We start from the raw sequence: 13,305 nt of genomic DNA, 5'->3' as shown, positions 1-13,305 counted from the left end.
TTTGCTGCAAAAATAAACTATGCATTGCCAAATGCTCATTCTCCACCCAAAGGCACATGCATTAGCGGTCCAAAACTGATTCGCCATCTCAATCAAAAGATATAGGGGATTTCCTTAAATTTTCAATGGGAAAATGGCAGCTGAAGGAGCTCTTGAATAGTACATGAGCTGAATGCCACGAGTTACCAAAGGCAAGCGAAATCGGGCCCCATTTTCCCACTAAAACTTTCAGAAGATCACTTAACTTTTGATGGAGAAAACGGTTGGTTCTGAAACCTTGGAATCTGGTTCAGACGGCTAGTGCTACGTTTAGGCGGAGAATGAGTGTTTCGCGAAACATAGTTTATTTTTGTGGTGAAAAAAATTGTGTGGAACTTTTTCTTGGGACAGACTGTACTTAATTTGGGAAAACAAGTTACTTTCGGACTGGCACAGTCAAGGGTATTTGGGAATTCAGGAAACACTTGAAGGTGCCCTGAGGAACCCCCAAATTCCTCGGAACCAAATTTGAGAAGCCATGGTCTGGAGAATAAACCAATCCAGAATCGCTGCAAACCTCAAGCGAACCTGTCGACTCTGGACCCCTACCCCTACCCTGGCCAAGACCAATACGTGCGGTATGGTACTAACAAATTAATCAAAAGAGCACTTGCAGAATGTACTGAAAATATTTATTTTGTTTTCTTCCTGAACATGAAATTGCCACGCTCCAAGCACAAAGCATTGCAAATTACAGCAGCAGATTACGAGCATATGCAGCAAACATTTTACAAACGTTGCACGGTGGGTGTCGGGGTACCGCATTAATCATTATTAAAAATGACAAGCCTCCATTAGTTGTTCTCTTCAAAAGGAAGTAATAATATCATGCAAACCTGTCCATTCATGTGCAAACGCTACCTTACACATTTCACGGCATATATTTACCCACTGACGTGACACGAGGAATAAATAAGGGACGGCTCCACTGTGCAATGCAATCACATAAGCACCGCCATAATAAACAGAAACACAACACGGGATACAAAGAGTACGGGCGACGGGGCAATCCCCGACAACTTTACAAAGAACACCCGGCAGAACTGAAAAAGAAACAAAACGTTGCATTCTAAATGTGACAAACAATTGCGATGAAAAAAAAAAAAAAATTAAATGCATTTAGTATATACAAAACAGGATATACATATGGTACATGTGCATTCTTCTCTCTTCAGAAGCGTAATAGTGCTGACTGATGGCAATGACGGCTCTGTGACGAGCCAGGCTGTACATCTCGCTATTAGAAAGACCACCAAGGCAGACATCCAGCCATGTTTTGTACCTCCCACAACCCCAGCTGTGGGCATAAAAAAAACTTGTAGAAAGCAGTTGCAAAAGTGTCATCTAGCCTTACGATATGCACCCATCAAATACATATTTCCTTCAAAAGAGCCTAAAAATAAAGAGTGTGTGCAGCCTATGCCTTTTGCCTGGACCCTAGATACCACAAATACAGAGCATGGATCAACAAACTTTTCTGCACTGTCAGAAACAGTGTTCTAGAGATGGCTCGAACGAAGAAACTGCAAATCGAGGTGGCACAAAAATAAAGTGAGTAAGGGAGGTGATGCCAGATGCTAAGACTAAACAAAAACCGACCAACTGCAAGAGAGAAAAAAACGAGACCTCGTCTTCGGCGGGCGCGCTCTCAGTCCTCGATTTCGCGGATCTTCCGGACGCGCTTCCACTCCCCTGTGTTGTAGTTCATCTGGAAGTGGGTCTCCACGATCGCTTGCTTCACGGCACCTCCCGGCTGCACGATGTCCTCTTTGTTCTCGCTCAGGCGAATTGTGATGAGGTTGCCCAACTCTGGACACGGATTGGCTGAAAAAGGCAACACATGATATCTAGTCAAAGTGTAAAGGCTGGTTCACACACCTGCAAATGCTTAGTAGAACACTGACTATTTTATATATTTATCATTTTCACACGAAACATGCTTTGTCTTGTGGGGGGTCTAGAAATTTATGAAGCCGAAAAGTGAAGCCGTTGTTAACTCGATGCCGACTGACTGAGCCAGGTGATGATGTCACACTCCCTAGCTCGACGCCAATTGGCTGGGTCGGGTAAAACATCATGTACGAGGCCGCGCTTCCTCGACGCCGATTGGCTGGTGATCGCACAATCACTCGCGCCACACCGCTCGCACTCCAGGCGGCGCTTGGATGTCGTCAGAAAGATATCTACGGCTACGGAGGAATCTGGAAAAGTGCCACGGGCTTTAAACCCCCGTCAGTGTCGCTATCTCCATCTCACAAATTGCTATCGAGCATACATGCCACACACTTAAGCCAGTCACTATAAACTAAGCGAAGAAGAGTACCAAGACCGTAGACGTCAATCCCAAAAGAATCAGGCAGAAACTCCCTGTCTCACGTGCAACGCAATCGCCGGGCCATTTGCTAGGCATTTTTTTGAGGCATCATTCTTTCTTTCTTGGCTCAAAAAAAAGTTTGACAATGTTGTCTAGGCTTGTGCGAATATTCAATATCTTTGAATATTCAATCGCATAATATATTATTCGAAATTTGCTTCAATCCGAATCCTCGTATTCGAAAATTTCGAAATATTCTGACCTAGCAAATAGAGAGTCTTGCTGCAGTCACTGTTGGAGGTTCCAGTTTTGTTTAGCAAGTAGTAGCGCCATCAACACCAGCTACCTTTTTTCCGCCAATGCCGCATTGACCGACAGGCCTTGTGGCCTGGCAAAGCCAAGCCAAGCCAAGCCAATAATCAGATCGACTGGCGACGTTGAACAGTGGTGACTGGTCTTGGATTAACATGACCGACGTATCTATGGCCGGCAACCCGATCTGGAACTACTTTATAAAAACTATGCTGGGTACTGAAGCCCGATGTCCTAAAGGAGTCATGAAACGCTTTTCCAACTTTTTCTTGTTTAGCTTTCCTCCTCAACTCATAAATCGCGCATTCTACCAAACAGTTCAAGAAGACGGAAAGGGGGGAGTCCCTCTTGCTCGGAATCTCGTTTGTGTAGCCGGACACAGCCATTGTCCTCCTAGAAGATTAGCCCGTCGCTCAAAATTCAAACAAAAGTTGCTTTCCCCACCCCATTCACCCCGAAGCTGACAGTGCAGTGGAAGCTATATGCTCTTTGGGCCAGACACACTTTTGCCATGTGATCACGCTCTCTTGCGCATACCCACGCACAGAGAATGAGGTCAGGTGATGAGAGGGAGGTGGCCGATTGGTTTGGCAAGCGCGTAGCTTCCACCACAATGTCAGCTTAGGGCTGAAGGGATTAAGTGAGGTCCGGTGCCGTGTGACGTGCGTTTGGGCCTGATGACGCGCTGCGGGTGCCTGGTGACGCGCTGCGGGGTCCGCGGATATATCACTGTGAAAAGGCAGAGAGCTTACGAAAAGAACGTGGTATGAAATAGTCCGCTGTGTTTTCAAAATTTTCGTACCGAAAGTCAGGCTTTTGACTTTCTGCTTTTTCTTTTGGCCCACTGAACGATGTGCTATTAGTAAAATCCCAATACAAATTGATTTACTCCAGTCCAAAATTCGTTTCATGGGCCCTTTAAAGGAGCGATGCAACAATATCAGTGCTTTGCTTATATAATTTTGGAGTTGATGTCTCGACCCTTCTGAAGTAAAGAACAAAACACTGCTTTTTCCTGCATGTCCTAGTTTTTATTTTAAAAATGGACAAAGATTAAGGTTTTTGGCACCTCTCAACTCCTCCACCATCTTCCGGGTCGCGTGCGCTGTGACGTCAATGGGGGACGCGCGGGGTTCCGGTGAAGCTCTCTCTCTAGAGCCATCAGTAAGCAGCAAGAAATTATCCACTTGCGACCATGGCAAAAGGAGGAAAGTCTCATCTGGGTCCAGCCGTCCACGTCTGGCTCTGTCCCTGCAACCCTCCAGCTTCTGGCGGCTGTTTGCGGAAGCAGATAGACCTGACGGTTTTGTTGACCTCGGATAGATGGCGCCACTAAAACTCTGTGTAATAAAAGTTTTGTCGATGATACCAGGTTTTTGACACATTTATATCTATGTTAGAACGACAAGATTTATAGAAAAATTACCATTTATCGAGCAGGTATTTGCACAACTTCCTATCTTTTTACAAGTCCCCCATTGACGTCATGCCGCATGGTTCTCATGGCAGCCGCTCGCGGCTGCAGGTTGGGAAGTATTCTAATTGTTGCCTCGCGATTACATGGTGGAATTGCAACATTTTGAATGGAGGAAGTGTTTTTTGTCCTTTGTGACAAGATAAACAATGTCAAAAGTAGAAAATGCAAATTCTTTCAATGTTAAAATCGGTGCACAGCTCCTTTAAGTGCAAGGTAAGGTGATTCTGAAGACCCCAAAGGGACTATGACAATGCTGGCCACACACCTGAAGCGACACCCAGACTCGCACAAGGCCTACCTGGACGAGCGTCATGCACGTGGATGTGCAACAAATCTCAAGCAGGCAAGCATGCCGAGTGCTCATCCCTCGGTTGCCGATAACTTTAAGTCGAAAATGAAAGCTTCGGCACCTAAAGCATAACAAATGACAAAGATCATCGATCGTTTCATTGCACGCGGCATGCACTCGTACAACGTGGTTGAAGAAGCTGGCTTCCTCCTCAACCTGATGAACTGTGCCATGCCGGATTACGTTGTGCCATCACAAACAACTTTTCTAGGGTCGTCATTCCAAAGCCCTACGAATCGAAAAAAAAAAGAGGTGCAAAAGGAGTTTGGGGATATCTTTGCCAGCAGATTAAAGTGCCTCTCTCTCAGAATGGACAGCTGGACCTCGCATAACAGTTACGTGTGCATAGCCTGCCATGTGATGGACACAACATTTGTGCAAGACGTGCGTGTATTGGCGTGCACTGCGATGCCAGACTCGCACACTGCGCTCTTCATCGCAAGTGTCATTGAGGAGTGGGAGCTGCCATCTCAGAACGCGCTGATCTACGCCGTCACGGTCAATGGAAGAAACTTCACATCAGTGGTTCCACAGTCGGCCTGGATTGGTGTGCAGTGCTTTGGGCACGCGCTTCAGCTCTGCATTAGCGAAGCTTGAAGATAAGTGGCTGGATTTTCTCAGCTGTACACGAAGGCCAGAGCAATTGCCAGCCATTACAAGAAAGCGTGAAGGCCCGAGGACACCTTCTGAAGATCCAAAGGAACATGCATGGATTCTCTCAAAGTTGTACAAGATATTCCGACGCGGTGGAACAGTGAGCACGCAATGATGGCGAGGCTTGTGAAGCTTTGTGTGTCCTTCACTGTATAACTTTCAGATTGTGATACCATTGAGGGCCTCAGTACAAGTGAGGGAAAGCTTATGACTGCGGCTGCAAAGGTCCTGCATCCACATGAGCAGGCCACGACCAAACTATCTGGGGACTGCTATCCAACACTGTCGCAAGTAATTACCCTGCTGCAATGCACTGCAGTTACCTTTGCACAACATTCAGCGGAGTCAGAAAAGGCAGCATAAATTTCCTTGAGCATTTTAAGAAGCATGAACACGCGGTTTCCGGACCTCAAAATGCGCCACCTCCCAGTCCTGGCAATGCTGGTGGATCCAAGATACAATACAATGATGCCTGATACATCCAAAAACCTGAGTAGATGTATGCTCTGAATCTACTCACAAAGGCAGCAGAGGACACAATGACACATGATGAATGTAATAAAAATGACGATGCAGCAAGCAGTGCCAGTCAGTGCTTGGAAGACACAGCAGGAGACTCTGTGTGGAGTGTCTTTGCAAGTTTGAATTCAAATGCACCTCCGCAATGGGGCCCTATAGTGGCAGATGAAGCTGTCGAAGACCCCCCTCCTTCCTCGGTCATAAGACCCTTTGGTGTGGTGGCAGTGTCAAGGAAGCCTTCTCTACACATCCCTGGTTGGGGCTACCCGTAGGTATTTTTCAGTCCCAGCAATGCAGACGAGGACCGAACGGCTCTTTTCAACTGCCAGGGCTGTGTGAGCCGCAGAAGGGAGCACCTCCTAACCAAACACGTCGAGCAGCCAGTCTCCTTGCAAGAAAATCTGTAAACCTTTAGGAAATAAATGGCTGAGTGGATGCCTTTACTGCTGCCTTTTATATGTAGCTAACAGCTATTCAAAGTATTCACTTAGAAATTATTCGGCATCATTCACTATTCGCTTCGAATTCACGTCAAACTAAGAGAACACTATTTTAAAAAGCCTAACAATGTTATAAACAACCCTTTCTCATAGACAGTAGGCACATTTGATCTCGAAAATACCACAAAACCTTCGCTCTAGTGAAACGCAGTTCCGGGTAACCTCATAAATGGTGCCAGAGAGTTCTTATCGTAAGCGATTGCAAGAAGTCGGTCCTAAGCAGACGCAAGTGTGCGAACCGGCCTTAAATAAACCGCAATGGGACCGCACAACTTCTAGGTACTTGGCGACGCAGTGTTTATGACCTGCCAAACAAATGCGGTCGCATTCTCTCCCCAACGGCGGAAGTTCTCTGCCCTCCCAACAGATGGTGGACCTCCTAGCGAGACACAAATGGAAGCCTCTCTTGCACTTGCCATTTTGTAACCGCAGTCACCGACAGCCAACGTTACTAAAACACTCAGTTGGGAAACTCCCATAGAGACAGCTTTGAAAAAGTGGCCCCAATCTGTCTCCGAGCACCGAGCTAATGACGAACACAACGCCACCATTTCTCCCGCAGCGGCCACACGAAGAACTGCACGTGAGTTCTATTTTGGCTTTAAGAACGGATACAGCGGATGAGGTTACAGGGGTGCCACCCCCGTCTCCCCGGAGGACGCGCCGCGTTCAACTGCCGAAGTTAAAATGCACCTAGGTTGGGACGCGCTACCTGAAAGGCCCGCTGAGGCATGGTTGTATGAAAACAATATTAATTGTTCCGCAAAACCTTGCGAACTAAAGATGATAAAAACATCACGTGCCTATCATTTGGTAATAAACTCCAATAAATTTCATACAAAAAGAGTCTTTTCCGTTTGCTTTTACGCAAAAACAGGCTTTCAAAAAGCTCAAGGTGACCACAGTACAGACAAATGATAAAGAGTGGCGCTGTTCTCGTATTTAGCTCGGTCTCGGTGGACGCCAGCGGCCCAGGTTTCGACGGCGAGTTTCCCAACTGAGTGTTTTAGTAACGTTGCCGACAGCTCAAGAATTGCAGGGTGCGGCGAGTCCCGAACACCTTACTATCGCTCCGCAGCAAACGAAATTGCGGCATTGGCAAACAAGAATGGTAAAGAATGAATGGCAAAGCATGAAGATAGTAGGTAGGCCACTCCCTGTTTTTCCTAAGCTGCCGGGGACTGCAGAAAAGCCAATAAATAACTCAACAACTAGGTCCCTCTATCTTGAGCGGAAGTGTGACAAGTATAGCTTGTGGGCTCACCCTTTAGAGCACGAACCTTGCGTGCCTTGAGCTGCAGACCCAAGCAAACGCGACACAAAAATTCCGCGTAGTCTTTTCGACCAGGCCTCTAGGCAGCTCTGCTGCAAAGGCACTATTGAGGCTATCCTCGAGGTTCCCTGCTCCTGAAACTAATGGTGAACTCCACCGGTACGTACGGAGCAGTATCCAAGTCTGCGAGGGAGGCAAAAACCAGCTCCTGTGGGACACGCTCCGAATCGACGGGCGGAAGATGGGTTCACATTCTCAGAGCGACCCGCAGGAGACTATCTGTCGTTCAAAATGGCTGCCGCTCCAACATGGCCGAGCTCCAACTTGGCGTGCCGACTCGGCTCTTTAATGGTCAATCACTACCGTAGCCTTCCGGCTGTGGAAGCAACATGCGACGCAGATCGGGCGCACCATGCACACCATGGGGTCCACGTCGCAAATAGAGAGGACGAGGTCCGCATTTGCGACAGTCCTGTACCTTTCGGCTGCCTTGGAACGGCGGGGCACACACAGCGATCGTCGTCGGTGGAGCTCGGATTGCTCGTAAGACTTCAATAAACGTAAAGAGGTAGCAAAGCATCACCTGCCTCTTTGCTCTCGCTTTACTGCACGAGAAAACGCTGGCAAGCAGTGTACAGAAGTAAACAATCGGTAGCAGTCAAATAAACGTGTCCAACCTTGCTTTCCGCTTCTTTCTTCAGATTTTCTGTCATCCCTTTTCTCCTTCTTTCTCTCGAGGTGGCTGATGTCCGTGCTTGAGATTACCCACGCTCTAGCCCTGTCTCTGCAACCTTGATCCACAAAAGGTAAGAGAGCTGAGGCCGCTACAACCCTACGTAAACGACCGACACGACCAAACGGATCGGACTCGACGTGCGCACACACAGGCAAGCGAAAGGGACCGACGTGGCGTGCTTCTGCCCGCTTCTGGTAAGCTCTGGCAGGGTCGGAATACTCTGCCACAATGCTCCGAGCGGAAGACGACCGATTTGAGCCGGATCTGCCAGAGGAAGACGCGTGCTGCAAAATGGGCGCTCTTGGCGTGCTCCAAATCTGGGATCAAAATTCACCACAACACTTTAACAAAACAGGTCGTGTGAAAAAAATAAAAAAGGGATGACACTCGTTTTTATTGAGTGCTCACCTCTGGATCCAGCCATGAAGCCCAGGATGAGTGCCTTCTCGGAACGCGACACCTTGTTGGAGTTTTTGAACATTTCCTGGGCCTCCGACACTTGGTCCAGCTGTTTCGAGAACAGAAAATGAAGAGGTTTCGTAACTCAGTGCAACATGAATAATGCCAAGAGCAATGCAACACATAGCACTTCAGTTCCTTATGGCAAGGGCTCTCTAATGTTTTCCATCTCGAGGAACCTGTACCTGCCTCGAACAGCAGCAGATGAACCCCTCCCGGTTTCAGCGTTCACGAAATAAATTAGTGTACGGGCCTTGCGAGCAATAATAAACATACGAGGGAGTGTTTGGATCATAGCTAAGCATCAATAGGTGGCTCAGAAGTCACAACAAAGGGGCTTACACTGAAAGGATACACGCTTAGGAGCAGAGAAAGTTTGGGGTAATTAGGAAGATTGGAGAATCTATGAGCGTATCCCGGAGAACCCCTGAGGTTCACTAGTTGGGGGAACCCATGCATCATGGTACATGGCTGTTCATAAAAACATTGAATAAAAGAGTAAAAGTAACAGAAATGTAGCCTCACTTTTACTTTCAACCATTTCTTGAAATTCATTTACATTGCTAGGAGTCACCTCGAGAATGCTCCTATTGTCAGAGAAACATACCGATATGAGAAGCGTCGAAACTGTGGTTTATTCTTCAGCTTCTCCTGTGCCCCAAACGATGAACAACTATTCAGACAAGCTTAAAGCGCAACTATATGGCAGTCCCATTAATAGGAGAGCTCGGTGAAATAGTGCACATTTCTTAATGCGGTCAGGAAAGCCAAATAAACTGGGATGCAGGACATAATGTCACAGCTTGCCCAGATTATTTTGAGCCTTTGGAGAGTTTGACTAAGAAGTCACAGCCCTGCGAAATTACATAAATGTTGATTGTCAATAATTTATTGCAAATGGAACTGCCAGGCACAGTTCAAGGATCATCATCCGTTGGTATGGAAAGCCATGTACGGCAGCTTTCCAAAGCACCTGATGCAATACTACTGCATGCCCAGAAATCCGAAGGAAGCCTTTAAAAAGATGCCGAACCGAAAATTCGGGGTGTGATTTTCTCGTAGTAGTAACTATAACATATGCACATGCCATACGTGACGGTAGTTCAAACAATAATGCAGTAAAAATACATTTAAAGGCAAAAGAGGTGAAAAACCAGATTGCGAGCTTTGTGATGTGTGTCCTTGAAGGCTTGCGCAAGGGACTGCAGGCCAAGGTTGCGGACGCAGCTCGATTGTAATATTTTGTTCACGAAATACAGCATTTTGTTTGAGATACTGTTACACAAATGGTGTTACTAGCTTTGTACGGTCCAGTCAAACATTTCTACGACCTTTTCTGAAAAAAATTGAGCACTGGTTCAGTATCTTTTTGAAGTGATTGCATAAATCGGCTTGGTAATGTATCACGCTACGATTTACTATAAAGGTGCCTGAAGTTGTCCACGCACCCTTGGGCTGGTGCAACAACCAAAAGAAGGCGGCAGCGGCCCCGGCGTGAGCCTATTGCCCAGTTGCGGCAAAAGCCGTTACCAAATAGATTAATGTGGTCACACGGTGGTACATAACAAGGTTAGGCCTAGCCTCTGGCAAGGTGATACAAGCCACAACCGGTTAATAATGTTGCCCATTAACCCACTCATTGCTCCGCAAAATACAGCGAGCTCCCCCCCAAAAAAGCACTTTTACACATGCAGTGACTTTGCAAACAAAAACTGGCGGGACAAAGACATGACGACGCCAATCGCAACAATCTCATGAATACTTTGAATACTATGTGAATTGATTCGGCAGTGATGTCTCTTGTTTTCTGTGTGCTCGAGTACGAAGTCGGAATACTTGCAGCATCAAATAAGGATGTTCACATTGTCATTGCAGCCACTGACTGTGATGCATGTGCTATCTTGCTTTCCTCTTTTTTTTCCCTCCTGCCTGGACCCATGCAATCCCCAGTATGTAATCAAAAAACTAATAAATAAATAAATTACTTTTACACGCTCTGGACAAAAGCACGATGCATTTTGGTTTCTGTTATAGACCCATTCCGAAATTGTGAAATGATGCAGATTATGCGCAGCCGCCATAGTTGGTCTAATTGCCTCTAGCATGAAGCCCGTGATTGGTTCCGAGTTTGCGCCGAGCACTGACGCAGCATTCAGCATTTTAATCCGAGTGCACTTCGAATACTGACGAAGCGCTCGTGTCCAATGCGTGCTCACAATGCATGATGAACTAATGGTGGCCGCACATAATCTATGCGTCATTTAAAAAAATGTCTGTTATTTAGCATCAATATCTTTATATCCATACACTTGCTGCTTTCTGTTTTGAGCAACAGCAAGTATGCTCTGTCTCGCCGTAACTTGGCAAACAGCAAAGGCTAAGGTCCCAGTGGGCCAAACGGTGCATCGGAGGAAGACACATGACTACACTTTATCTCACTAGTTGCACGCAGTGCTGTCAAAGCCACGACCGCAAAAAAGAGGAAAGCCGCTTCTGTACGAATTTCAAGCGACAGGCTGATCTTCTAGGGGGACAGAAGCAATGTCTGGAATCCACAAAAGAGGGTCTGGATAAGAGGGGAGTTCCTCATTTTCTTTTCCAACTGCTCTCTTAGCCCTGTACCTTTGGTAAGGACTGACACATGCTTTGCCTCCGTCGCTCCAACTGGCTCAGGGGGGCCACAGCGTTCGCTCTTCGCCAAGCTACGGCAAAACAAAGTGTAGAATGTACACGTTTTTAACTGCTTAAAATAAGCCTAACCCACAAGCTGAACCGGGCAAAGGTCACTGCAAAACACAGAGTCAATATATAACAATCTAGAGGGAAAGGTTCCATACATTTCGATCGCTTCGGAACGGGAGGGCACAGACACGAACATCGGCGGTTGTGACGGGACCATATTTCTGGCAACGCCTTGATATACACCAAGAAGCAGGAAAACATCACTCGCAAGGTCCGTAGCTAGAGCTTTTCTAGCTTTAATTTGCAGGAAAACGCTCTCATTGCACATCGTATTAAAATGAACAACAATTACGAGCACTCCAGCAACTTCAACTCATCGCCTCAAAACAAAAACGCCTAACCTATTTGGAGAGCAAGCCGTCTGCTTCTTGCATAGGGGTTGCGGTGATATCAGAACGACGCCAAGTTCTGATTGGCTTTGATTGGGAGGATAGTGGGCAGACCTCAATGCTAGGTGCCTTGAGGTCTACCCACTATTTTGTTTTTTCAATCGACCAATAAGATCTTGGCATTCTGACATCATCGCAACTTCTGTGCAAGAAGCAGACGAACTTGAGCTCTGCACTGCCCAGTTTCTTTCTCCTCTTTTCTGTCAGTGATTTCAAATGGGGGTCCGTGAAGGCATTCTGGGGGTCCGCGAAGCCTTGCTTCATCAGTCATGCCCGGCAATAAAAGTTGTCTTTCCTCAGGTCGAGAAGAAATGTTTCAATTTTCGGGCAAGTTTTCTCGTGTGTATGTCATAAGAGAGGTCTACTTCGCACTAGCCCTTAGTTATATCCATTTAGTCAATAATTATTATATTTAACCTATACATTTCCCCTCCCCTCATCACAAACGGGGTCCTCAATTGTCTCCGCCGATCCATCAGAGGTCCATAAAACATCGATGGTTGAGAACCACTGCTCTAGACCCATCGACGCCGACACTCACGATTCGCCGCGCTCTGCTCTCATCTTTACCCCCTGCCGCGGAACCGACAAACATTTCTGTCGCTTTCGACCTGGAGATCACTCACCGACAGGGAGAGGCCTGGACGCTGCTGCGGCTGTGTGGTGACGACAACTGCTGTCTGCTGGGCCGCGGGCGCCACGTTCTGCACCGCAATATGTTGAACCATGCCCCCGCCACTGCTCAAGGCCGCCAAGTCTCCCAGCGTCGCCGTGGTGCGCCGCACGATCTCCGCCTGAACCGCTGGCGGCTGATTGGCCGAGGAGGCACCCTGTTGCTGGTCGCCGACGGCGCGGGAAGACTCGTGCTGCTGGACTGGCGCAGCCAAAGCCGCAGCTGACGTTGGCTGCTCTGCGGCATCGCGTTTTGCCGCAACTTGGCCGCTCGTGGTCACTGCGTGCAAGACACGAGACAACACGTCAACCCTTTGACGGTCAAATTTTTTTTTGCCCCTTAAAAGGTGCTTTTTAGTGGTTGGGTTTTTGTTTCCAACGGAATAGTATGATGGGTAAATGTGTAGTTTATTGTTTTAGTTACCTGGCAGGAGAATGCATGGTCCTTGCAAGCTGTTCATGTTTACGAGCATCAAGTGAAAATATTAAACGCAAAAAATTGTCAGTTTTCTTGCATTCAGTTTTATTTTGGTGCATCCACTAGTGCGACATTTCGGCAGCTTCAGGTTTCTGAACAGGAGGTACTTTACAGGGCTTCTCCATCGGTTGGTTAACTCTCATCCTCCGAATTCGATTCTGAATAAGTGTTAAAAAGTCTGAATCGGAAGAGCGTGTGTTCCATGTACTAGTAGCACCGGAGCAGCTGACATGTAAAGTGGGACATCTCGCGCATATCACGTGCGCAGAATGTCTGGTTTCAAAACTACAGATAGATCCAGCAAAGCAAAACACCTTCGAATATAACATTTATAGTTTGCCGTAGACAAACATCTCCACGTGGTGAATGATGTTGATTGGGGCAAAGCTCTG

The 13,305-nt window shown here is 47.1% G+C and overlaps 1 protein-coding gene across 1 annotated transcript in view; it reads right to left on the bottom strand.

Annotated features, from left to right (window-relative positions):
- Positions 1-654: 654 nt before the first annotated feature.
- Positions 655-13,305, bottom strand: part of LOC8053225 (negative elongation factor A) — a 38,194-nt gene continuing 25,543 nt past the window's right edge. The window contains exons 9-11 of the mRNA XM_029975667.4: positions 12,390-12,715; positions 8,582-8,681; positions 655-1,863 (exon numbers count right to left, since the gene is read on the bottom strand). Of these exons, the coding sequence (XP_029831527.2) occupies positions 1,688-1,863; positions 8,582-8,681; positions 12,390-12,715 (602 nt within the window). The 3' untranslated portion in view covers positions 655-1,687. The remainder of the gene's footprint in view (positions 1,864-8,581; positions 8,682-12,389; positions 12,716-13,305) is intronic.

Source organism: Ixodes scapularis, unplaced genomic scaffold (genome assembly GCF_016920785.2).
Source record: "Ixodes scapularis isolate PalLabHiFi unplaced genomic scaffold, ASM1692078v2 PGA_scaffold7__128_contigs__length_106722199, whole genome shotgun sequence".
NCBI lineage: Eukaryota > Metazoa > Arthropoda > Arachnida > Ixodida > Ixodidae > Ixodes > Ixodes scapularis.
The sequence above is the reverse complement of the archived record's forward strand: the minus strand, read 5'-3'. Positions and strand labels throughout refer to the sequence as shown.